Source organism: Anopheles aquasalis, chromosome 3, assembly GCF_943734665.1.
Source record: "Anopheles aquasalis chromosome 3, idAnoAquaMG_Q_19, whole genome shotgun sequence".
Lineage (NCBI taxonomy): Eukaryota > Metazoa > Arthropoda > Insecta > Diptera > Culicidae > Anopheles > Anopheles aquasalis.
The window spans coordinates 61,386,049-61,408,992 of record NC_064878.1 but is presented as its reverse complement, the minus strand read 5'-3'; the positions used below and the strand labels follow the sequence as shown (position 1 = coordinate 61,408,992).

Below are 22,944 nucleotides of genomic sequence, written 5' to 3'. Positions count from 1 at the left end.
CACCGAACGCTCTCCATGATGGAGGCGCCGCGTTATCCGGTTTTCCCGGCCGAGCGGAGGAAAATTTATCGAACAACCGAGTTCCGGAGCACACCGGCGAGAGAGAGAGAGAGAGCGCGCGTGCCCGAGAGCCGAACCAGGGCCCGAGCGTACCCGAAGTCCGTACACGCGTTGGTGTGAAATATGGGTCTGGGTCTTGGTGCGCGGGAGGCGAAGGAGTTGTGGGGCGCCACCCCAACATAAGACCAACATAAGATTTTCGGTTATTTATGTGTGTATGTGAGCGGCCCAAACACAGAGAGAGAGAGCGTGCCAGAGAGAGCGCACTTCAATTCTCTCTCTCTCTCACCGGGAAAAAGGATGCAGAGAGCAACAAGGATGCGATGATGGAGGTTTGTTTATGGATTTCCCATTAAGCGGAACGCGGACACGGCGGCGTTTATGCCCGGCCTCTCCCTCCCGTTCCCACCCACCGAAACTGCCCTTTTGTTATCCTGACGCTTGTAGTAAACGCACACAGGGACGCGCGCCCTCGAGCAAACACATTCCAGCGCACAATAATAATAATCCAAGCGAACCGTGAGTGAGATGAGAAAACTGATTGGGAGTTTTCATCTCAGCTTCTCACTCGTCCGCTTGAATCGCACCGGCGTTGTCTCATCCTTCCAGTTCACTACCTTGTGCGGAAAAATAATAAATATCTTAGAAGTCCGCGAGGCACGGTCGGCGGATCTCCAAGAGTCGCAGTTCTTCACGAGCCAGTGCTTCCCTCTTTAGCTCAGTGTCTAGGACCTTGTGTCCCCCCTTGGCGCTACAGATAGTGATCCCGGTAGACTCGTTGGTTTAATTAAGATTTATCAAAGCGACGATGGCTCGAGAGAGAATCTCGGTGCGGTAGAATCGGATGCAGCTCTCTTTCTCGGTTGCCATCGTTATCACGATCGACGCTAAGGACGTTACCGGCCAACTAAAAAAGGGCTACTAGCTGAGTGTTTTAAAAGCCCTTTTTTAATGGCTAGTAGCGTGATTTTTTCTAAAAAAAGTTCACTGAAGTAGTTATTTTTTGCTTTAAAATAATGTTTTCTCAAATCGCGAACCGTGCACGTGATCATCAAGTTTCCTTTGGTTACTTGTACTCTGTGACCTCTTCATTTGAACTGCTTGGATGGAAACAAGTAATTTAAAGGCGAGCGAAAACACATCACAGCGAGCACAGCAACCAATAGATGTAATTGACATTCTCTGTCCCTAGTTTTAAAAAATAATCTCAGCATGCCAGAGAGGCGATTCACAGCCTTCTATTCCTTTTTCTATCCTTGCCCAGAATTACAAATTCTGGGCAGATGCGGCTCAACACCAGCAGCAGCAGCACCAGTGACTAGGACTAGTACGAGCGCTGCTTAATGGTAATTTCGAAAGAATCCTTCCGCCGCCTCTCGAGAGAAATATTTCGCCCCCGAAATTTCGCGGGGCGGGCTTGTGCTTCGAACCGCCAGGAATTCCGATTTCATGGAGGACACGGAGGATGTCACCATCGCACCCAGCACCGCGCAGTGTGCTTGAGAATGTCGTGTCATAAGCTGTTGAATTATTTAATTTCCAATTTCCAACCGGTGGGCCCCTTTCGCGAGTTTCATTTATTCACACCAAAGCCAGTACGCCAGCGAGCAAACGAGTGAGCGTTAGTGCGACTTGTCGCGCAAAGAATCCGCCACACACGTGGTGGAAGATCCTTTTTGGCGGGAGTTTCTAACCACCCTCCAAGGCCGATGGAGGAGGATGGGAAATTATGGTATTCCTAGGGCCACCGGGAACACACGTCGTGTGAATGCTAAATACGGAGCGCAGTTCGCTCGGTGTCTCATCTGGCGATGCCGAAAATGGCGGCTTGGCAGCCAAAAAATCGGTGGCAATAAATTTATTATTTAAACCCGTTTAACACACCTTAGTCGGCGTGGCTTGCGCGGGCTCTCGGAAAGGAATAGTTATTGGAAGGAATAGGGGGAGAGGGAGCATCACGATCGTGACGCGCTCCCGTTTTTTGAGATGAATTTTGTAAGACGCCGCCTGCTCTGCTCCTTAGTTCCTGCATTAGTCGACGAGATGTAGCGTTATCCTCGATTTTAAAACGCAGAAAAACGCTTCTTCTGTGGAGAGAGGACAGAGATTTCATCTTTTCCGGCGAGCAAGAGGCCGCTCTTAAGTGGTTAAAACCGGCCGGAGACGCACCAGACCATTACGGCGACGACGATGACGACGACAACCAAACCAAAACCAAATCTACGTCGCCGCCACAGGCCACCCAACGTCACGACTCCACCGCGAGGGCCGCGAGGACTTTTTCATCTTCAACAAACAGCAACAACAGCAGCCTTGCTCTCTTGCTTGCTTGCTTTGCTGTAGCCCTCTGCTGGACCTCTGAAGTATCATTGCAGGGCCTTTCCTTTCCTTCAACAACCCGCACAAGAAGACGACGACGAGAGACACTCGACCCAAACACAGACGCAGATGCAAGGGTTCGAGGTTCAAAAATCACTTTCAGCGAACGGCTTTGCGCGTCGAGTGGCCGGGAACAGGGCGACGAGAAAACAGAAATGAACGCGGGCGCACCACTCGACGGCGACGGCGGAGGTTCTTGAGGCGCCTGGCCGGTCGGCGCGCTCCGCCTTTTCCGGTGAAGGAAGATCCAGACACCGTCGCTGATCTAAGAAGGCGCAACTAAGATGACAACCAAGACGATGACGGTAAAGAGTTGAAGTAGTAGGCATCGCCACGATCTCGTGGACGCCCATGACGACGATGACGACGTCGATGATGATGATGATGACGGTGCCAATAACGGCAAGTGAGGGAAAGAGCAAAAATCTTCAAAAATTAAAAACGATTTTTTTCCTCCTCATTTCAAAATCAGTCCACGTGTTCGCCCCCTGGAATCGCGAACGCGATCGCGCGTGAGGTACCAACGGGAGGATGGAAGGTAGGAATTATTTTCCACGGATTTTCTGCGGATTTTCCGCGGTTCGATAAAAATAACTTTCCAAACCGTCCGGCCCGCAAAATCGCACGATGGCAACGGTCCAATATTGGCGATCAACTCAGACACACGCAGAGCAGGATGGCGCTGAAAAATGAGGTCCGAAATGGGGTCCACTCCATTTCGATTTCTCAAACCCTCGATTGATGCCATCACACCAGAACGGCAACGTGATCTATCGCTCGATCGCATATGCCATCTGTTCGCGTGTGGTTTGCGTGAAGCAACAGCAGCAGCAGCAGCGGAGAATCGATCGGTCTTGGCACACTTGGATGAGGAGGATAGATCAAAACCACGGGCCAAACCAACAACAGGAACGACGACGGTGACGACGATGACGAAAGAAGAAAAAACGGAGGAAAAGACCGACCGAGAGAATTCGGTTCCCTCCCTACGGTTCTGTTCGCGTTTTCGGTTTGTTTGTTTACCTACCTCTCCGGTTTCCTTTCCTCCGTTGCCTATCCTTCCGCCGTTGCTGTTCTTGATGCCGTCTCGCTCACACAACACGCGACCGGCACCAAATTTGTCACCAACTTGTCGCTGCTGCTGCTGCTGCTGCTGCTTCTGGAGGCCAGCCCCACCACCACCGGACTCGGCACACTTGTCATTCGAAACAGGTAGGCACGCGGTACACTGGCCACAGAGATAGTGGCCACGAATCGATTCGTACACGAACTTCCCGAAATCTCACGTTGCACAAGCACTAGACGAATAAGGACACACTGGACCGGGAACCGGAATGAAATCACGCAAAACGTCTCACGGTCACATTCCCGGCGAATCAAAAATCACGCATGGTGCGATACGTTACACGAGAAACGAACGATACGAACCCTCCCCCCGAATGTACCACGACCCGCGACCGCGATGTTGTACCGAAAACGGCGTGGAAAGGGTTGAGCGATAACTGCTGGCCCGGTGCGGCTGGAAAGAAGAGCTAACGTGAGATAGGCTCTCGGATTCTCTCCGGTCCGATCGTATCCACGATGCGTTACAAAATTATGTGTCTATCAGGTTTAGTTTTTGGAAAATGGAGACGTGTTTTTATAACATTTGGAGCATGTGAAAACATTTCAGGATAAAATCATAATCAAGGATAATAAGTAGGTTTTCGATAGTACGGAACAACTAACATATTTTCTTTTATTAAAAAAAAACGGATGTGACTTTAATTACGGAACGCTCTGTATCCGCAGCCCCGTTTATGCGATACGGTTCTCTGCTGCCGCCGTGTGCTGAGGCCGTTACAAATAAATAACACGAGGTTTCTACACAAAAAGTAGGTAGAACAACCCACCCACAATCCATTTGTAGAAAACAGAATGGCAATGCTCAACCATTAATTTCGAATAAAGTTTTCAAAAAAATCAAAGATTGGTGGATCAATTTCATTCTTTTACTCATTCTTTTTGTTAATATATATATTCTCTAGGCTATATTGAACTGAAATACATGAGCTGGAAGTATAAAATCCCACTACAATTTAATAAACAATCATTCGACCATCAAACACCATTAACTACTTTATCCAAGACACAAACCTTCGTGCATCACCATTTCATCGATGAATACGGGTTTGATCGATTTTGTTCGTCGTTTCCGGCGCAAAAGTCCGGCCAGACCCTTCTTCTCGCGGATTACCGCAGGATTTTCCTTTTAAAATGTTCTTCTCTACACGACAGATCGTAGCAGCAGTAGAACAAAGCAAAAAATGTCATCATAGCCACCGCACGTGTTGCTAAGATTCCCTCAATGGCGACCTAAACGGTCCTTTCTTCAACAAAAACGACCACATGGAACACGATTTAAAACCGAATAACAATAAACTTTATTTGATTTGCTTGTTGGCTGGCTGCTAATAGTTTACTTTGAATTTCGTTTGACTATACCGGGTTCCTCTGCGTCCTACCGTCCGTCTCTTCATCAATCAATCATCATTCACCTCCGGTTGTGGTTGCGTTTGCTGGCTGGCTGTCTCCTGCGCGCGCGTTGCGCACCATGCACGGCGTGACTCACGATTTAGACGATGAACACACGATTGTCCAGCAGCCGAGCCACACTCGTAACATACACACATACACATACACACGCACACACACACACGCACACATATAAACTAATGCCGAATCGGTACCGAAATTGGCCAGAAACTGCCACCGGGCGCCACCTGCCTGCCTGCCTGCCTGCCGGTTGCAGTTTTGTGTGATGCCGGGGCGCATTCATTTGTTTGTTCCCTACTAAATAAATATCATCACAACGGGTTTGCACAGGTTTGTTTTCCTCTGGTTTGTGGCCGCGCCGCCACCCCACAAAATGGCGAGCACGAGTGTCTAAGTCCCTAAAAGGTGACCGCGGGCGGGCCCAGCTAAACGCGCCCGCTTCTATATCGTACGTGATCATCATCAGACGTTTTCAGTATCAAAGGAGGCGACTTTCTCTCTCTCTCTCTCGTTCTCTTTCTAGCAAATACCTAACAAGAGACCTAGGCAGCATAACCCCACGCGAGCGGGCTACTAAGATTGGAAGAGGATAAATCACTAAATGTAACTAAATTGAAACTACTTGAACTAATTGAAAATTACCGAAAAAAAATACTTAACTAAAAGCAAATATCGCGATAGTAGTAATCGTATAAGAATGACGACGGGTTAGCAAACTAAACATTACATTTCACAGCACCACTACCAGCCAGCCAGCTTCTAATCAGCTCTATCGGCCCCCGGGAGCACGGCAGAGCTGCTATCATCACCACCACCACCACCACCACCACCGCCAACGGCCGGGCACAATCGATGGATGGATGGGATGGGGTACAACAGCTGCTTCCTGCTGCACACACATATGCGATATGCGGATGATGCTACCATCCGAGCTACTAAAGTGGCACGCTTTCCCTCTCGCAGCAACAAACTCATCGAGCGGTTCTAGGAGATACTTTTGATCACGTTTACCATCACACACATGCGCACGCGCCACGATTACTGTCTACTTCCCGTCATCACCATCTGGTGCTGCTGCTGCTGTTGTTGCTGTTCCTCCTGCTGTGGCTGAGGTGATTGAGAAGAGGACGGTTCATGTAAAACGGATCCACCACTCGGGGGAACCATCACCGGCGTCGTCGTCGTCGTCGTTTCCATGCAGCTCTTATTTCGATGCTTGACCGTTCCTCCGCCGGAAGACGAAGAACTGCTGGTCGCTACGGCTGCCGTTGTCGCCCGTTGATTGAGCTCCGATTTGTTCTTCTCCAAGTATCTGAAACGAATGCAAACGATCAGGATGACGATCACGAGATCAAGAGGGTTCTTGTCTGTTCCATGGTCAATCGCATTACCTTCTTCGTGCTATGGCCACCAGTTGCTCCTTGCGCCGCTGTAGGATCTGTTCCCGTTCTTCGGGACTCTTGGAAAACCGGACACCGAATGGGAATGATCCACCCATCAAAGGTGGTTCCTCGGCGCCACTACTATCATCACGTAACAGTGTGTCCGTGCAGCCAAAAATCTTGGTGCCTCGTTCCACTTCGTAACCAGCGGGTGAAACCGGTGACGATAGTGATGACGACGACGGTGATGATGAGGGCGAAGAGGACGAAGACGATGGGGATGGTGATCCTGACGACTCGGAGCTAACCGGTGAAGGATCATCCGTGGCCGACGCCGGATAGAACTCATCATCCTCTTCGTGCTGCCCGTGCTCACCACCGTGTTCCAGTCTCGCACGTCTACCACCACCATAAGGGGAAGCTGGCACCCCGACCAGCCCACCATCCTCTTCCTCATCCTCAAACGACGATGGCATACCACCGGCACCACCATTACCGCTCGGTATCACTAACCTACCGTCCAGAATGTTATCGATCGTCACCTCGATCGAGCGCGATATCTGCAGATCGGCAATCAACACCGAGAGCGGATAGCGTGGGAACATCTCCTGCACGTGCCGTGCCATATTGCGCACCTGGGACGTATGGTTGGCGGCGGCTGCCGTCAGCGGAATCGTATCGATCCCTGGTCGCAGCATATTGTTGATGTGTGTCACTTCGACGGAGAAGTTCGGCAACCAGGACACATATCGGGAACCGTTAAAGTGAAAGAAGTGATTGTTAGCCGTTCGGCCACCACCCATCGTCGTCGGTTCCTGATCATCGATGCGAATATCGTTCGGTAGCAGTCCTGGGCTACCGACCCCTCGGCCTCCCGGTCCAGCCCCATGCTGGTGTACGCTCAGAGCGAGTCGGCAGGTAGGGCAGCTGGTGTCCTGTTCAAGCCACGACTGCAAACACGAGCTGCAACCAAGACAAACAACAGATTGGCATTAGTTTGATAGTTCGCAGGAGAAACTGAACCACTTGTGGTGGTACTTACTTGTGGAACAGATGGCAACACGGAAGCTTACGTGCGGTCTCCATCTTCTCCCAGCAAATAGCACAATTGTCCGAGTTTTGCTTCAAATCTTCGGCCGTCGCCAGCGGGTAGCTCTTCTCCATGTGCTTCAGCACCCACAGGTAGTTCCGGTGCTTCTTGATCTTGCGCTGGATCTCGTTGAACAGGTAGCGCAGCTGCATGATGATCACCAGGCTGGCCATCGACAGGAAGATGTTGCTCCACAGTAGCATGTGCATGTGGTGCAGTAGATCGACCGCCAGGGCCGCCATCTCGAACGACAGCTCGAAGTAGTACGCCACCGGACCGCGCTTATCCCACGAAATCGCTAAAAAGAAGCATAAAACAAAACGAGAGTATTAATTAATTGGAATTGCCAGAACAGGGAAGGGGAGGAGTGGTTTGGTCACATGCTCACCGGGTACTTACATTCACTTCCGATGCGGCCCTGGCGCATATCGTGCAGGAACATGCCATATCGTATCAGCACGTGTAAAGTCCGTATCGCAAGCAGGATGCACTGTGAAGTGGAGTAGACGATCAGACAAATGGAGAAAAATTAGTAACAATTTGGCAATCTAGTACACATTGGCTCCCGTTGTCAAGCAGTAAGTTTGCACCTTGTAGTTCTGATCAATTCACTTTTCACTAACTTTTTTTTAGGTAAATTCGGTCGAAACCTTCCTTGCATTTCAAAGAGAATTTCTCAAGATTCTTTCGTAAGGTTCTACAGACAAAGTTCCATTCTATTTCTAGGTGGTGCTTCATAGGTTGTTCTTGAAAAATGCCCTGACATGACTGCCCACTGTTCTTGCCAAAGCATAGAAAGTCCATTGTTTACGGTTCGGTGAACACAAGCGGTGTGAGCCCATATTGAACATGCGTACCAAAAAGCACACCATCGGTACCATGTGCGCGTCCAAGAGGAGCACACTTCAATTTCGATTCTTCCAACCCGACGGAACGACGGAACTCCACACCGCCGCCAACGAAGGCCACAGCAACATCACGTTGCCGTGTAGGGTAAAACGTGTGGCCGTAAAATGTGACGAACAGCAGCAGCGTGCGATACACCGGGAATGCACGTTTTACGTTCGCTTACCTGTGCCACAAGGGGGGACACACATTGTATTCACGAAACCGTGCAGTCAGGCAGGTCGTGTGTGGGGCACGTGATTTCGCCGAATAAGCCTGCATCGGATGCCGAGAGTGGATTGAGCGGTGCCCTAGTGCAGCAAGGTCAACAGGAGGAGAAGGAGGAGTAGGTAACCGCACCAATGTGTTCCAAGGTACATGGCGCCGGTGACTTGGTGACGATAGTATCGGCAATTGCGATCGGGAACCGTCATCACGTTTACAACGCGGTGGGTAATCGATGCCATAAAGCGTGTGGTTTGATGCGACCAAATTAGCCGCACGATCCCGGATTGAATTATTTTCCAGCCAAAAGAAGACAGGAAAGGCGATGAGTACTCGACTTCATTGTGCACTAGACCTCTCAGTAAGATCTAGTAACCAAGGGCTACTACAATCGTCGACAAGGTTTTAGGTTGAGGATTCTTTCGTTTGCCGTTCTTGTAACTAGCTTCCCAGAGCCGAAGAATAGGCATACAGCGGGCAACACTGGAAGACCTTCGACTTCGGCGCTTGCGCTCGGTTTATAGTCGTGTTCCTGGAGAAGGTTATTGTGGTTTCCATATGGGAAAGAGATTGGCGTGAAGGAAGAAAAAAAAACCACCGATCCAGAATCGTGAGTTGTCCCCTTTTCGAAACCAAGGATAGAAAAAAAACAAAAATACAATTGTGGAACCCAAGGTGCGAGCGGAGGAGGCGCCAGGTAAGCATTACAGTGACATTCACTCTCGCGCGCCTACCATGATGCCATGGTCACGGTCATTCTTAGTAACCGGATCAGTGTGCCAGACACTGACAGACAGAGGAGAGCACCAAGAGCCAGTAGCTACACTGCACCAAACCGAACAGTAAGATCGTACTTTGGACAGCGCATGGTCGATTTGCGTGCCGGCCATGGCCATTGGAAGAGGCACGCGGCGTACCAGAAATCACCGTGAGGCCGTAAAGGGTGCGCCGCACTTTTGTGAAGTCGCACAAACGCAACACACGAACAATATCAATCAGGCATACTAATTAGGTTTTACCCCGCGCGCTACATGAGACGCGTCAATTCGTCGACGCATTTGAATTCGCATTGAACGAGTCGCGGACGGACGCTTTGTGCGTGCGTGCTCTACTGGAGAAACCAGCAGCAACCTGCGTGCCATGGTAACGCCACGTAGCCGGCCGTGTTCTAGATGCATACGCGCGATCGTGCGTCACCTTTGCGCCGTCCGGGTGAACCGATTTGTGGCCGGCATTACACGCCTCTAGATCAGTTCCAGTACCACAGACACACGACATGGTGGTGATTCCGGTATAGAGTGCACACGTAAAAGGGAGACTAGTCACGGGGTGTTCATGTTATTTTATAAACATTGACATTGAGTCATTGAGGGTCCCATACCCTACTACATCGGATCACGCCATTGTGTTTACGCGTTTTGCATCCGTATGCACATGGCTTATCGGTGCAATCCGATGCATCCAATTGATCCTTCTCTGCTATGAGTCATTAGGCCGAGCAGTGGAGGTAGAAACCGACACACATTTGTACGTCACTTTACACTTCCAACTCCGGTCCGATGACAGTCTGCCAATGGGCCTTGACGCCTCTTTTGCCTTGGGGAGGAACGAACGCAATACCCGGTCTGGGTCGGGCCAGGCTGTCACGTGCTGCGTGTGCCAGTACCCTTCGTGTACATCGGATGTAAAGTACCGGAGGAGTGCGGAGACTAACCTTCGACGCACCGGAGCAATTCGGATTCAGTGTACGTTCCGCCAGTTACCGTTTGTTTCGCGTCGCATCGCGTCGACTGCTTAAGGTCCCTTCAATTAGCGTCACTTTAGGCCAGAGTACTTGGAGGATCTCGGAGACAGGGCAGGGACAGGGCTGCAACGAAGAAGAACCTCTACATGTCACACTCTGCATTGAATGCTTTATGTAGCACCCTGTTGGTGGTGACGTTGGTAGCTAAAGTTCATACCACCCGGGCCTGTCCTTGAAAGTGCGCGACCTGACCGCGGTGAACAACGAAACTGTCAACGGATTCCAAATACCGAATGCCTAATTTTCGCAAAACACACTCTGTGAACACCTGTTGTGCTGTTGTAGATGGATGCAAGCGCAGAGTGTCACAGGTACAATGGGACCATTAAAGTGTGCAAAAATGACCGGACCGGCTTATCGCACCACGCGCTGACCACGTGAGAACTGGAAACACACCCTTCACAAAACGTCGGCTTCCAGCGGGCATAGAAACAACCATTGTGCAGTAGGCCTGGCTTCTTCGCTTCTTCTGGAATCAGTACACGATTGCCCTGGTGCTTGTCTCGTCGACCTTCTCTGTTCGTCGTTGTCGTGCCATAAACCAAACCCAAACCACACCGAGAACGTTTCAGGGACACGCATGACAACTTGGTGATGGTTCAGAAAGAATTGTTGCGTAAGAGGTTCTCAGCCAGGAACGGAATTATTATGCAATTCACAAAAAGCAACGAAAGAAGAACTTCCTGGAACGGGAATGCCAGTGCGAAGGAGCTGGCCTTGTAACCTAGTTACCAGTTCGATGATGGACTGACGACTCGCCAATCGGCGGTAACACTGGCAACGCGCTGACACTGACGCGATGAACGCACACACCCCTTGACCTCTCTCTTGGTTAACCAGTTGAAACTTACCTCAGCCGACATGAAGGCAAACGTGTTGAAGCTACCGACGAAGACGCCGACACCGATCGAGATCACCACCATGAGCCCGGCCAGCGTCAGGATTGCACCGAGTAGCGACAGCAGCCGGAAATGGGACCATCCCGGGGTCGTCGGGGAGAAGGATAGCTGTAGGAAGAAAGAGAGAGAGAGAGACAGAGAAAGGAAGATACATTATTAAAAAGACAAAGGTGCACAACCGAGGAGACAAGCGCCAACGGCTTGAAGCGTGTCTGGACCAAAGGTTCCCTCAGTTCACGGTTGAAAGGCGGCACACGGTACACGCCGCGGAATCGTTGACTTCTCTCCGGAGCTATCCCAGCTCCTCCAGCATGTCCAGCAGTTCAATGGCCTTTGCTTGCTCCTTCAAGTGCAACAAACCGTAAGGCCATTAGCACTCTCCCCGCCCCTTTCCGTGGCATTCTTTGGAGGCACAATTGAAGGCGCTGGTACATTCTCGGTGAAGCATAGATAGCCGGTGATATGGAACGGCACGGAACGGTGTAGGAATCACCATCATGGCGAAGTATTTCCAATTCTTAGTTCTCGTGCACCATTCACCAGTACCTTCACCTCTCTATATATATACAAGGCGATCCTTTCATTTCCCGGCCTGACATGTTTTATGGAGCAGATCCAACAACCGATGTTTGTGAGATGGGCCAAGCCAGCAGGCTAAGCTGCCGGCCAGTCGTTGTTGTACTGCCTCGGAGACCGGTCAAAAACCGGTTAAACAAGCTGCCACTGGCCGGCGTACACTAGGCTTGCTAGCATGAGGGGTGATACTAGTGCTCTTTTGAAATTACCAATTCGTACCTAGAACGGGCTCACGCACAAGATCGGTGGCCCGACTGCGCCATGAAACAAAGTTACTTGCCAAGGGAACTGGATTGGAGCTGCTGCTGTGAACGAACTGGCTTCTAGTAGGAAGCAATTGTGTAAGTGCTTTCTTTACTGCTCTTCCCGAAGAGAGGTTGCAGAACTGGTTTAAAGTATTCAACGGCAAGGTAATAAAGTATGCGATATAGATCGACTGCTGGCGTCGCCATGCAAAAAAAGCTGAAAAGCAGAACACAGCCTACTCAGTCGCTACTGCACAAATGTCAATATCAGAGCGAAACTTAACCTTCGAATATTGTGACATCTGTCGCTGGTGCATCCTGCATACCCCGGCAGTCACCACCTGCGATCTAGATGCAAATATCAAGGCCGCATTGCAATGGTACAACTGGTGTAACCGAACACACCTTGCGTTGTCTCCGATAACATGCGAGATACGCACTGGGCCTCTCTCTCTCTGCTTATTGTGCCACACTGTACTCTAACCCTTTGTGGCCTTCATATTGTCCGTCCTAATGCCATGCAAAAATATACATAACAAGAAAAGGGGGACCCGTCTGCGTGCTATCCATTAGAATCACGCAGAGCCGCCATACTCGAAGCCCCATCAGGGTGGTGGCCCTGGGTATCGTACGCCATCGCTAATCGCTTACATCGTTGAACCTGAACCTAACGCTGCCCCCTAACGCAATCGTACCTCCAACCAAACCCGTCCCCACAAGCTGCCCGTCCTTAGCGTACCGGAGCGCTAGTTTCGCTAGCTGGCGCAACACAAAACCATAGAACGTTCTAACCTTGTCTCAAGGCGAGAGCGAAAACAGGTACTTCACTCACTTGTCGGCTTAAGCTAGTAAGCGCTATCATGCCCATGATCACCTCGTGCTCCGCCTGCGTCACAGCCAGAAGCACGGGTGCCCCGAGTCAGGTTGAAGCCGACGAACCAGGATCGACACGACGACGATGATGATGAGTCATGTCAGAGACACTCCACTCAACCTGGACCACCCTTCACCCTAAACAAATAGCAGCAGCAGCAGCAGCAGCACCACGGTTACAGCAAATAGCTGATCGATCAATTACACGGCCAGGCCAGGCCAGGAACGACTCGTAACAGATCACTCGTGACCCGTTCTCGTTGAGTTGAAGAAATCGGTTCGCTAGCATAACGCGGAAGTATCGAACAGCTGTAAAAGGGATCAGCAAGGGCGTCATCTACGGTAGTGCGTCGTCACATGACTGATGGGAGCATGGCCTTACAAAGGAGACGGGCCTGGCGTTATCACATTGTTCAAGGAGTACCACCTTTTTTTCTGGTACAGTAAGTGTACGTACGTAGTTCCCGCGTGGCCTTCAATGAGCTTTTTATGAGTTCCTACTATTCCTCTCTGTTCTACCATGGCCATGGTCACCACCATCACCAGATGAAGGATGTCCACAATACGAGATAAACCAGAGAGCGAAACTCTCGCGGGCAGTCGTAAGCACATCATCAATCATCGCATGGCGATCGGCCTTCCCAAGCTCCTCTTTATCGTTGACAATTCTTTGATAAATACAGGGAGATAAAATTTTGGGAAGATGGCACAAAAAACCGACAACAGAGGGGGGCACAACACGACCGGCGAATAGAAAGTTGGCACCATCATCGAATGACGATCAACGACCGTTCGATGGTTCCCTCCAGACACTCATAATTGAGCAAATTGTTGTCTTTAGTCAGTCGCCGCGCCGCTAACCGAAGCATACCGGTATAAACACTGGTGCTGGAGCAAACAGTGCCCGCCCCACACCTTAATGGCCCTTTGGAGGCGTCAAACATACTAAAGTGCGTCAAACGCTGTGCGACCCACAGAGACACACACCACACAGCGGGAGGAAAGAAGGAGGAGATAATAATTGGTTCCCTTCGGTGTCCCAACCCCCCTTGTGTATGCGGCGCGCACTGGTTGATTGTAGAACCTGTTGCAACACAATTGCGTGGCGCTTGAGGACCCGATTTCGCTACGGTTTTATTTTGTTTTTGTTCCGGATTGAAACAATCGAAAACGTGGCCTCTCTTTCACTAGAGCAGAGTGTGAGGAGCTTGCCCTGCGGCCGTTGCATCGTTTTTGCCCGGCCACGGCGTATGCTAATTCCGGTTAATGCCGGTTCGCTTCGTATCTCTCGAAACGCGAAAACCCATACCGTGCGTCATCCAATGCATGGGACCTCCCGCCTTTCCGCCGCCGCCCGGGGATTCTCTGCGGGATTGTAATAAATCCATAAAATCCGGAGAAACGCACGATGATCGACGAGGAAGGGCGAAGCGACGGTTATTTTTTTATACGCAGCGAGCTATCACGATCGCTGCGTTGTGTACCACTTTCGCATGGACGGGAACGGACTGGAGGAGCACTACGAGATGAAAGTGAAAGCGAATCCGTTTTGGGTCTTGCACTCAATTACCGTGGTCCAGTGGGGACGACGACCACTGCTACAAAACGTGCAAAAAGTACGACAACGATGATGACGACGACGATGAAGGCGAGTTATGAGCGTTACCGCAAAAGTGCACGAAGCTGTACTTGAGATGGAGCACAGCGTCTGTCCGTCCGTCCGTCCTCATCACGCCATCGTCGTTCATCGTTGGACACCAATTATCGTCGTCTCCAGACCGGCGTCCCGCTCCACCACGCTGGGGAGGACCGGTCACCATGGCGCCCGGTCAGTCTGGTGATTGCCTAACATACCCTCACAGCTCCTCCCTTTCCTCTTCTTCGCTTCTATCACCATACGAGATCCTTCGAGAAGGTAAGTGTCGATGTACGCATCAACTACTGTATCTCTCGCTCTTTCTACGTCCGTCTCTTTCGCCCTCTTTCTGGTACTTTCGTTGGCGCGCACCGCATGACCATCTAATACCGCTAAGCCGGACGCTTCAACGAGAAGCTTAGCGCGCTGGATGGACGCTGGAACGTTATACAATTACTTCGAGTCGCCATTACACTTCCTTCCTAGAGAGCACACTCTAGTGGGACTTTCTAATGACCCAAAGTGTGTAATTAGCCGGTGGATCGACGCTAATACCTCCATCGAGACCGCGAAAGTGAATACTTACATACTCGAAGCGATCCTTGCTGAGCTGCGACAGTAGATGAAGGAAGCCGAGCGCCGAGAACCAGGAAACCCATAGTATGACCTGCCAGGAAACGAAATCAATTGAGATTCGCTGTCGTTGTTGATCGCTGACGAAGCATGACGCCGTGTGCACGGCTCACTTACCTCGTACAGGTACTGCACGTTAACGACGCCAAAGACGAAGATAAACTTGTAGAATATAAAGTTCCAGAACTTGTCCTTCATGTGCTGTGTGAGTAATGGAGGGAGAGAGAGAAGCAGATACTCATTAATAGAAGTCGCGACAACAGTGACTCAACAGTCAGCACAGAGTCCATAGTCCCCCTGCCGCTTACTACTCCACCCCAAATTTGGTAGATACCGGCATTCAACGACAGTCGGTGGTACACACTATCGGGGGTCATGTGTGTCTGAAGCAACAAGTGAGTCAGCACACCGCGGCCCACGATTTTTTTGTTGTTGCACCAATTCCATATCCGAATCGGGTATGAAAGCAACAGACAGAAACCGAAACCGAGAACCCTGCGTGTCTCGGAGAAGAAGGGTCTCTGGGATTTTTTTTTTTTGGGAGGAATGGCGAGCATAAATTAAATCTCAGGCTCTTCGGACGGACGGACTGTTGCTGAACGTGCGGCAAACGAGCCGCGGCAGAGTTTTGGGCTTTTATTGACCCACTCCGGTCATCTCACGGCTCACGACCATGAATCTGCCCCTACCGGAGGGGGGCTCGCTAATTTATGATCCCTAAAAATTACCCTTGGGATGGCATGGCATTCAACCGACGGCCAAGGAGCTCCATTCGAAAGTATCGAGGCCAACACCGACGCGCGATTTCCAAGGATTCAATTTCGATTTCATCATCATCCGCAGCAGTAGCAGCAGCAGCGGCAACGCTTAGAACACGGGCACGGATCGGGGCATCCGGTGGACCGGTTTGAACCGTCAACCGCCAGTATCCGCCGGCTACAAGGTCAAACTGGCGCCGAAGCCGTCTCGTGCTCTGCTCTGCGGCTGTCAGGTCCACACTAACGGTCCGTTCGGTGCTGCTCTTCTGCACCAAGAACTATCCAAGCGCGGTGGTGTGCGGATCGATCTTAGATCCACGACTCATTAAAACTGCACCGCGCAAGCCAGCCCCAGGGTCGATTGCCTTATCGTACCTATTGATTATTCTAGGGCGCGCACACCTAATCAGACATGGCTAATAGCCATGGACCGAAAGGAGTCCAACATCCGGTACCAATCTATTCTCGTTGCACCGTAAAAGACGCGCTCCTCCCCTCGCTCGCGATCGATCCGCGACCAACCGTTGGCCGTCCATCGACGCTCGCTTATTCCATCCAACACCATGCGTAGCACATTCATACCCTTGAAGGACAGCCGCAACGACCTGCTTACCTGCTGTTCGGATATCCGCAGCTCACCGAAGACAAACTTTTGTATCGATTTACCGAGCAGTATCAGGCAGCAGTACGCCGTGTTGATTAAGGTCTGCGGAAGAAACAGAGAGACAGAAAGAGAAATATGTTACAAGAACGGCCACGATCACGGTTCACGGAACTCCACGCAGATCGGCTGGAACGAATGGTTCGGTTGGTTGAAGTTTCGACGATCGCAGCAAAAAAGTTAAGGGAAAGTTTTCCCGAAAAGACGAGAAATCGGTGGCCCACGGCCCACGGCATCGAGAGTACAAAAAAAAAACAGGGGAACCTCGGGGTCTCTTCACGCCTTTCACTGGCGCGCGTCGTGAATTGTGCGGTCGAGCAGGAGCGTAGCAGGAGAAGGTATGTCCAGACCATCGCTAAAGGGAGGCTGATTTCCGGATATGCTGTTTTCTGGTTTTCGGAAACGAAGATTGCACCAAGTGGAGTCCAATGGCCTTTCTCCTGGAGCGTTCGTGTAATCGGGCCGATCTACGAACGAAAACCAAGTTCGTGCACGACGGAGAGATTCTACCAGCGGGTGGGTAGAAGAGGGTAGCCGGGCTGTTAAGATTTGAAATTATAATTTGAAATGTTTTGAAGTCACCTCTCGAACGCTCGATAGCTCGGGTTGAATCACAGACTCGAAGCGCGAAAGGTCCCCAAAAAAAAAAAAAAGATGCCGGGCGGTCCGAGAGAAACTCATTTGCATTCTCGTAAACCGATGCGAAGATGCGCTAATCGATGTGGTCAGGCAGGCTGGCAGAGGGATGGACATAATATGTTTAGCGCCCCGTTGCGTAAGGTTTTTTTGGGGCGTTGGAGCAACTTTCTCGATCATCTCTCTCTCTCGCGGGAAAGAAAGAAAGTGCGCAGTAGCGATCGAGAACGTCCACAAACAGCGACTTCAACGTAATGGACAACTGATTATTTGCTGTGTGCACCTCTCATTAGCTTGACTAGCGCGCTTCTTTCTTTCTTCTAGTTCTAAAAGATACATACGCCTTACGTATAATGAAGTAGCTTCATGAGAATGACACAGGCCCTTACAGTACCGCTACCCTCGCTGGACGCTGCATACGTACAGCGATTAAGCTACTAGCTAACTATCTTGTATCATTTATCTAACTAACTCTCCTCCCCTGAATGGTATGCCTGGCTAAATGCCGGCAATTGGTGCCTAACTGACTCACTCGTCTAATGATACGCCCAGCAAGTGATGCCCATAACGCACCGAACCCCCTCGAACCTGTGCTCGCGAACAAGGCGCGAACAAAACCTAATTCTACTCATTCGTTGCGGCCCAAAACGGCCTGAAATCGCCACCCGCCCAGACGGCGGTTGTGGGAACGCGCAATTCTACCTTCACAAACTGACGCTCTTGGGCCGTGACTGGGTCAAGGAAAGATGGTGGTGCCCCCCCCCCCCCCCCTAATTTCGGCCCCTAACCCTAGCATTAGCGCTGATTGCCTCTAATGCGCACACACTCTTTCGGGAATTGCTAACCTGGCCACACCTCCCGCGTGACGTTGGGCGCTATAAAAGCTGTCCCCGCAGAAAAAGGGACCATTTTAGGTCAGATCCAATCGAAGGGGCGTGTGTTGGTTGATCGATCTAAGGCATTAAAAGCAGCAGATAACAACGAAATGAAACAATCCACTCAACCACAAACAAAATAAGGAAAACCAACATTTCAACGCGACAGCAAGATAGACACCCCCGAAAATATAGCGCCGGAGGTTGTGTTTTTTTTTCTGCACGGCCACCCACCTTTTCTAACCTTCAATATCAGCTGTTCGCCACAGTCGTGTTGGCGGTGAAGGTGGTCCTCCTCAAGCTTAAAAAACGATTGAAAAACTCGACCCAGCAGCGTCCGGTTCGGTTACAGGGACGGAACGGGGAGGAGGAACAGCACGGGCGACCTGTTCCAAAATGCCACCAGATCTCCTCGGTTCGCACGCCGTTCGCAAGCCCCCCCCCCCCCCCCCCCCAATACACCGATGTGGCCAGTGTACTACCTTCACGAGTGGATGGAGGCAGGTGATCGTCGGGATTGGTTGGCTGATCGTCCGGACGCACATGGTAACAAACGCATGTCGCGCTGAACTTGACAGTGAAACAGAAGGTTCACCACGGACGAATTCTGCACCCACGGGGGGAGTGCGCGGTCAGTGAGTTTCATGTCATGGGCGCCCGCTTCCTGATGCTAATACTGCACACCAACTTCTCTGAAACAAGTTCGCTTGGAGCGACGACAAAAGGCATCGTTCTTCCGCGGGATGCGATCAATCGATCACTAATAACTGCCTCGATTCTCGACCTCGAACGAAACCGCAACAGCCCCAGCGCTCCGGCTCCGGCTCCGAGGGGGCCAGCAGAACACAAAACGAGTTCTCAAGGTCGCTTTGGCAAAGTGTCGCGCGCCAATCGGCCATCGTGGGCTTACCACTTCACATTCGTTTTTCGTATTTTCCTTTCTACACATTCCACACGCTCCGTCCGTACGTTAGCTTAGCTGGACTCAACGCCTATAAGCAATAGAGAGAGAAGAAAAAAAAAACGCGGAAATTGCTTTTCGGTGGATAGAACGCCCCCCCGGGGGAACTTTGTGTGTACTTTGCTATCCAGGGAGCAAATAGCGGCCGGGCAGAGCTAGGCTCAAGTCGCGACTCTACAGAATCCCGGAAGCACTCGTTAGCACCACTTGGCGCGCACGCGCGTTTGTCTTGGCGTTTACATTATCGTTGTCGCGACGTTGGCGGCAGCATCAGCAGTGACATCTTCACACACATTACAACTCCATTAGCATACGCTGGCCAGTGCAGTACGGGACAGTAAACATTTGCTCCTTACTTTACACACTAGTCCTACTACTCTTCTACGGTGTATCGATCAATTCCTTACCCAAATGCAAAATGGTTCCATGGCCATAAAGGTGGCCGTATCCTTGAGGTAGGCACCGAACGTTCTCGTATCGTTACCGATCGACCATCGCTCCTCCTCATCGTCGTCTTCCTCCTCCGCCTCCTCCTCCTCGTCCACCTCCTGCTCGCTATCACTGGCCGAGTGCTCTGCTGGTTCATGGACTGCTGCATCGTCTCCAGCACCGGCTACGCGTAGCATTTGGCGCGCTTGATCAGGCAAATCGGCAGCGGCCAGTATCTTTTCCTCGAGCGATTCAATTTCGGCCACCGACAGGATTGATGCACCGCCAGTACCGGCACCAGCCGATGCATCAAGCTTTCCTCCGGCTCCGTCGAGACTGGGCGCACCTTGTGCTCCTGTAGTGGCCACGATTGCAGCAGCAGTAGCAGCCGTCGCCGTTGCCGTCGCAGGTGATACTCCTTCGGTGGAGTCCGTCAACGCTGACGCCGTTAGGTTCGTGTGCGCTCGCCAGTTTGGATCGCTGGTCATGATGAGGGCGTAGTAGAGGCAGGCGGACATCATCAGCACCGTGAAGCTGGTGTACAGCCGCACCGACGGCAACACGATCAGTCCATTCAGTACGACCGGCATTTTGGACACTCGACACTGTTCGTCACACAAAGATCAACGAGTCCTGAAATGGAGAGAAGAAAGAGAATAGGATAATAGCATCGATTAAAAAACAAGCTAGTCTCTGGGTCTTTGCGGGAATTTCTTCTTAGCTGACTTCTTTTCGAACTCCCCGCCCAGGAGAGCATGTGGAACCCAGAACCGGACCGGATGCATCAGATGAACGCGACCGGCAAACCCAACCACAGCCGAACGGGTCCCATAAACGGTCCTCGCAAAAAGGCTTTTAGTTCGAGAGCCCATAAATAAGAACCGCCACAGATGTCACCACGCCTCGTAAATGTCGGTGCCGTCTAATCTGACCCCGGGCCATCAGGAAAGACGAGCGGGCGGACGGGCGGGTGGACGGGCGCAGAAGAGTGACACACTTCTGTACGACACCCATTCCGAAGAAGAAAACGGAACGGGGGAGGGACAAACAAGTTTTGCAGTCGCGTCAGCAGACCGCATGCTTTAAGAGATCGCTTATCGCAATTTTTGGCCCGCGGGGGGGGATGGCGAACGTCGATCGTGGCGTCAGCGTCCTCGTGCAAGCCGGCCGGAGTTCTTTACGTTTGACCAGAGAGACAAACATGATCGTTAGAAGTGATCTTTTGGGGGGGGGGGGGGGGGGGGGGGGTCTGTTTCGGAACCTGAGGTCAAATGCACTCCTAGCAGAAGTTGGTGCCCTTCGAAGCCAAAAAGTCATTTTGGACGTAAAGGAGTCGCCGATGGTGCGCAGCGGGTCATCACAGGGAGGTCATTTGTTTGGACAAAGGTTCATATACTAGACGATGTGGGAGACAATCGCTGATTGCTCTTTATCAATATCTAAAGGGAAAAAAAACTCTTACTTCTTACGAAGTTATTATGTCTACCGTAAAGGCTGATAATGAGTTCTTAGTAATAAAGATCCATTCGATACAAATAATGATAAAGAATTCGAATATCCGTTCCTAGGAAGAATAATACTATTTGAATCATCTAGAATATGCGTCTAGGAATACGATCTACGAGGAGAATATAAGAAATAAACTTCTAGGAGAACCTTCCAGATACTTGGCATAAAACGGCACATTACCGTTGGACCCTAGAATCCCTGTTCCCGGTGAAGTAAGGCCCAGGATCCACTGTACCTTGGCTAGCACATGAGTGTTGGTCAGAAGGCAATAACAATTCATGAACTGCACGCGTCTCCAATGGACCACCATTATTAGATCCACGCTAACCGTAACACTATCCGCTATAGTATCAATATTTATCTAGCTCACCTTTTCCACGTCCCTTCGAGTAGCGCATGTTTACAGAAACAGTTTCCATAAACCGCCCCCTTCTGGCCACCACGCCAGCCCATAGTACAAACAGCTAGTGTGTTAGCCAACCGCACCGTGTTACACCGTTATCCGGTTCTAAGGTTCTAATTTGATTTGTAATCGACACCCTCGGCCCCGTCCATGCACCAGCCCGCCGTTAGGGGTGGCGAAAAGAAAAACAAACGGTGGAAATTTGCAGATTTCTTCAAAAAGCTACGCGCGCTACTACGCTCCCCGATCAAGGTCAACGGTGCCGGTTCAACAACTCCTAACGGCCCTGATGCGTGGTGTGAAAAGCGGGCCGGCATACCGACAGAGGCGGACGGAAAAATCGAATGAAAACACAAACTGATGGATTGCATTTTCCGGACGCTTGAACACGGGTGGACCGGCATGGACGCAGCACCGTTTGTAACGTCGGTAGCGGTAATCTAACCGGTAATAACTGATTCACCGAGACACCGAGAGCGATCTAACCCACAAAAAATCGGTTTTTAGGATCGGTATCGGTGGCGAGTGGCCACATTCATACTGTGCGAAAAGAGTTTCCCTTCTGCAACTGCGGCCACAGCCCAGTTCCAAGGGCGCCCGTTGGTTGGTGCAAGATGCATCACAGAGAGCGTACAATGACCCATGAGCTACATAACCGAAGCTGGCACATAGGTTTGCAAGGGACTCTGGTGCCCTTTTCCCCTTGCAGATCCTTGTCCATCCCTCTCTCTCTCTCTCTCTCTCTCTCTCGGTAAGAGCGCCCACAAACCGGTTGTTCCTGGTTTGCAACATCTCCTTGGCGGTACCGTTCTTTTCCGTTTGGAATGCACTTGGAAAGGGGTGTATTGTGATGGTGACTACGCCAGTACCGTTACACTTTCTTTTAAAGGAACAGAAGGGGTGCACTCATAGCCGAGCACCTTCCCGCCTGCGTCACTGCCCGCACGAACCTGTTTTAACTGGGGCCAATGATCGGACTATAGTATCGATTGAAAACAGCAATACGTAATCCATTGGAACAGTCTGGCTGGATGCCAGAGCCCAAAACAGGAAGCCGGTGGAGAACGCGATGGTCTACGAACATTGTCCGCGACCTCGTTCGGGCGCTGGCACTCCGTTTGTAGGCACATTAAGTAATACAAAGGTAACACTTGTGATAAGATAAAAGCAAAGGGTGTCTTTTTCTACGCAGTTGTTTTGCTCCTACAATCAACAGTTTTCTTTTCATTCCGCCTAGTCATGGCCTATTACTGGAACGTTCAAACGCCGATAAGAGTATCTCCACCTCTCCTCCTCTACGTGATGACAAAGCAAGACAAACCGCAGAGTATTATGGGTGGGTGAGGCTCAAGAGTGCGGTAAGATGGGCGGATTCCTCTCTCCCCTTCAACTGATAACCGTTCAACTCTGTTGCAATAATCAACAAACAAACCACCCCGCACACGTATCGTCAGATGGCGCATTACTCGGCTCGCGCTCGTCCAGTGGTA

General features: G+C 51.0%; 2 protein-coding genes across 5 annotated transcripts in view; both read right to left on the bottom strand.

The window, feature by feature from the left end:
• Window positions 1–3,915, bottom strand: part of LOC126578402 (homeobox protein Meis1-like) — a 52,224-nt gene extending 48,309 nt beyond the window's left edge. For 2 of the 3 annotated variants that reach the window (XM_050240911.1, XM_050240914.1), the window contains exon 1: window positions 3,467–3,915. The gene's annotated coding sequence lies outside the window, so the exon portion shown is untranslated. The remainder of the gene's footprint in view (window positions 1–3,466) is intronic. The other variant, XM_050240913.1, reaches the window with a different exon arrangement.
• Window positions 3,916–4,838: 923 nt separating this feature from the next.
• Window positions 4,839–22,944, bottom strand: part of LOC126578396 (E3 ubiquitin-protein ligase AMFR-like) — a 20,170-nt gene continuing 2,064 nt past the window's right edge. For both annotated transcript variants that reach the window (XM_050240903.1, XM_050240904.1), the window contains exons 3-11: window positions 19,521–20,175; window positions 16,594–16,686; window positions 15,340–15,423; window positions 15,176–15,256; window positions 11,212–11,367; window positions 7,846–7,936; window positions 7,399–7,744; window positions 6,366–7,319; window positions 4,839–6,286 (exon numbers count right to left, since the gene is read on the bottom strand). In XM_050240903.1, the coding sequence (XP_050096860.1) occupies window positions 6,013–6,286; window positions 6,366–7,319; window positions 7,399–7,744; window positions 7,846–7,936; window positions 11,212–11,367; window positions 15,176–15,256; window positions 15,340–15,423; window positions 16,594–16,686; window positions 19,521–20,132 (2,691 nt within the window). In that variant the 5' untranslated portion in view covers window positions 20,133–20,175 and the 3' untranslated portion in view covers window positions 4,839–6,012. The remainder of the gene's footprint in view (window positions 6,287–6,365; window positions 7,320–7,398; window positions 7,745–7,845; window positions 7,937–11,211; window positions 11,368–15,175; window positions 15,257–15,339; window positions 15,424–16,593; window positions 16,687–19,520; window positions 20,176–22,944) is intronic.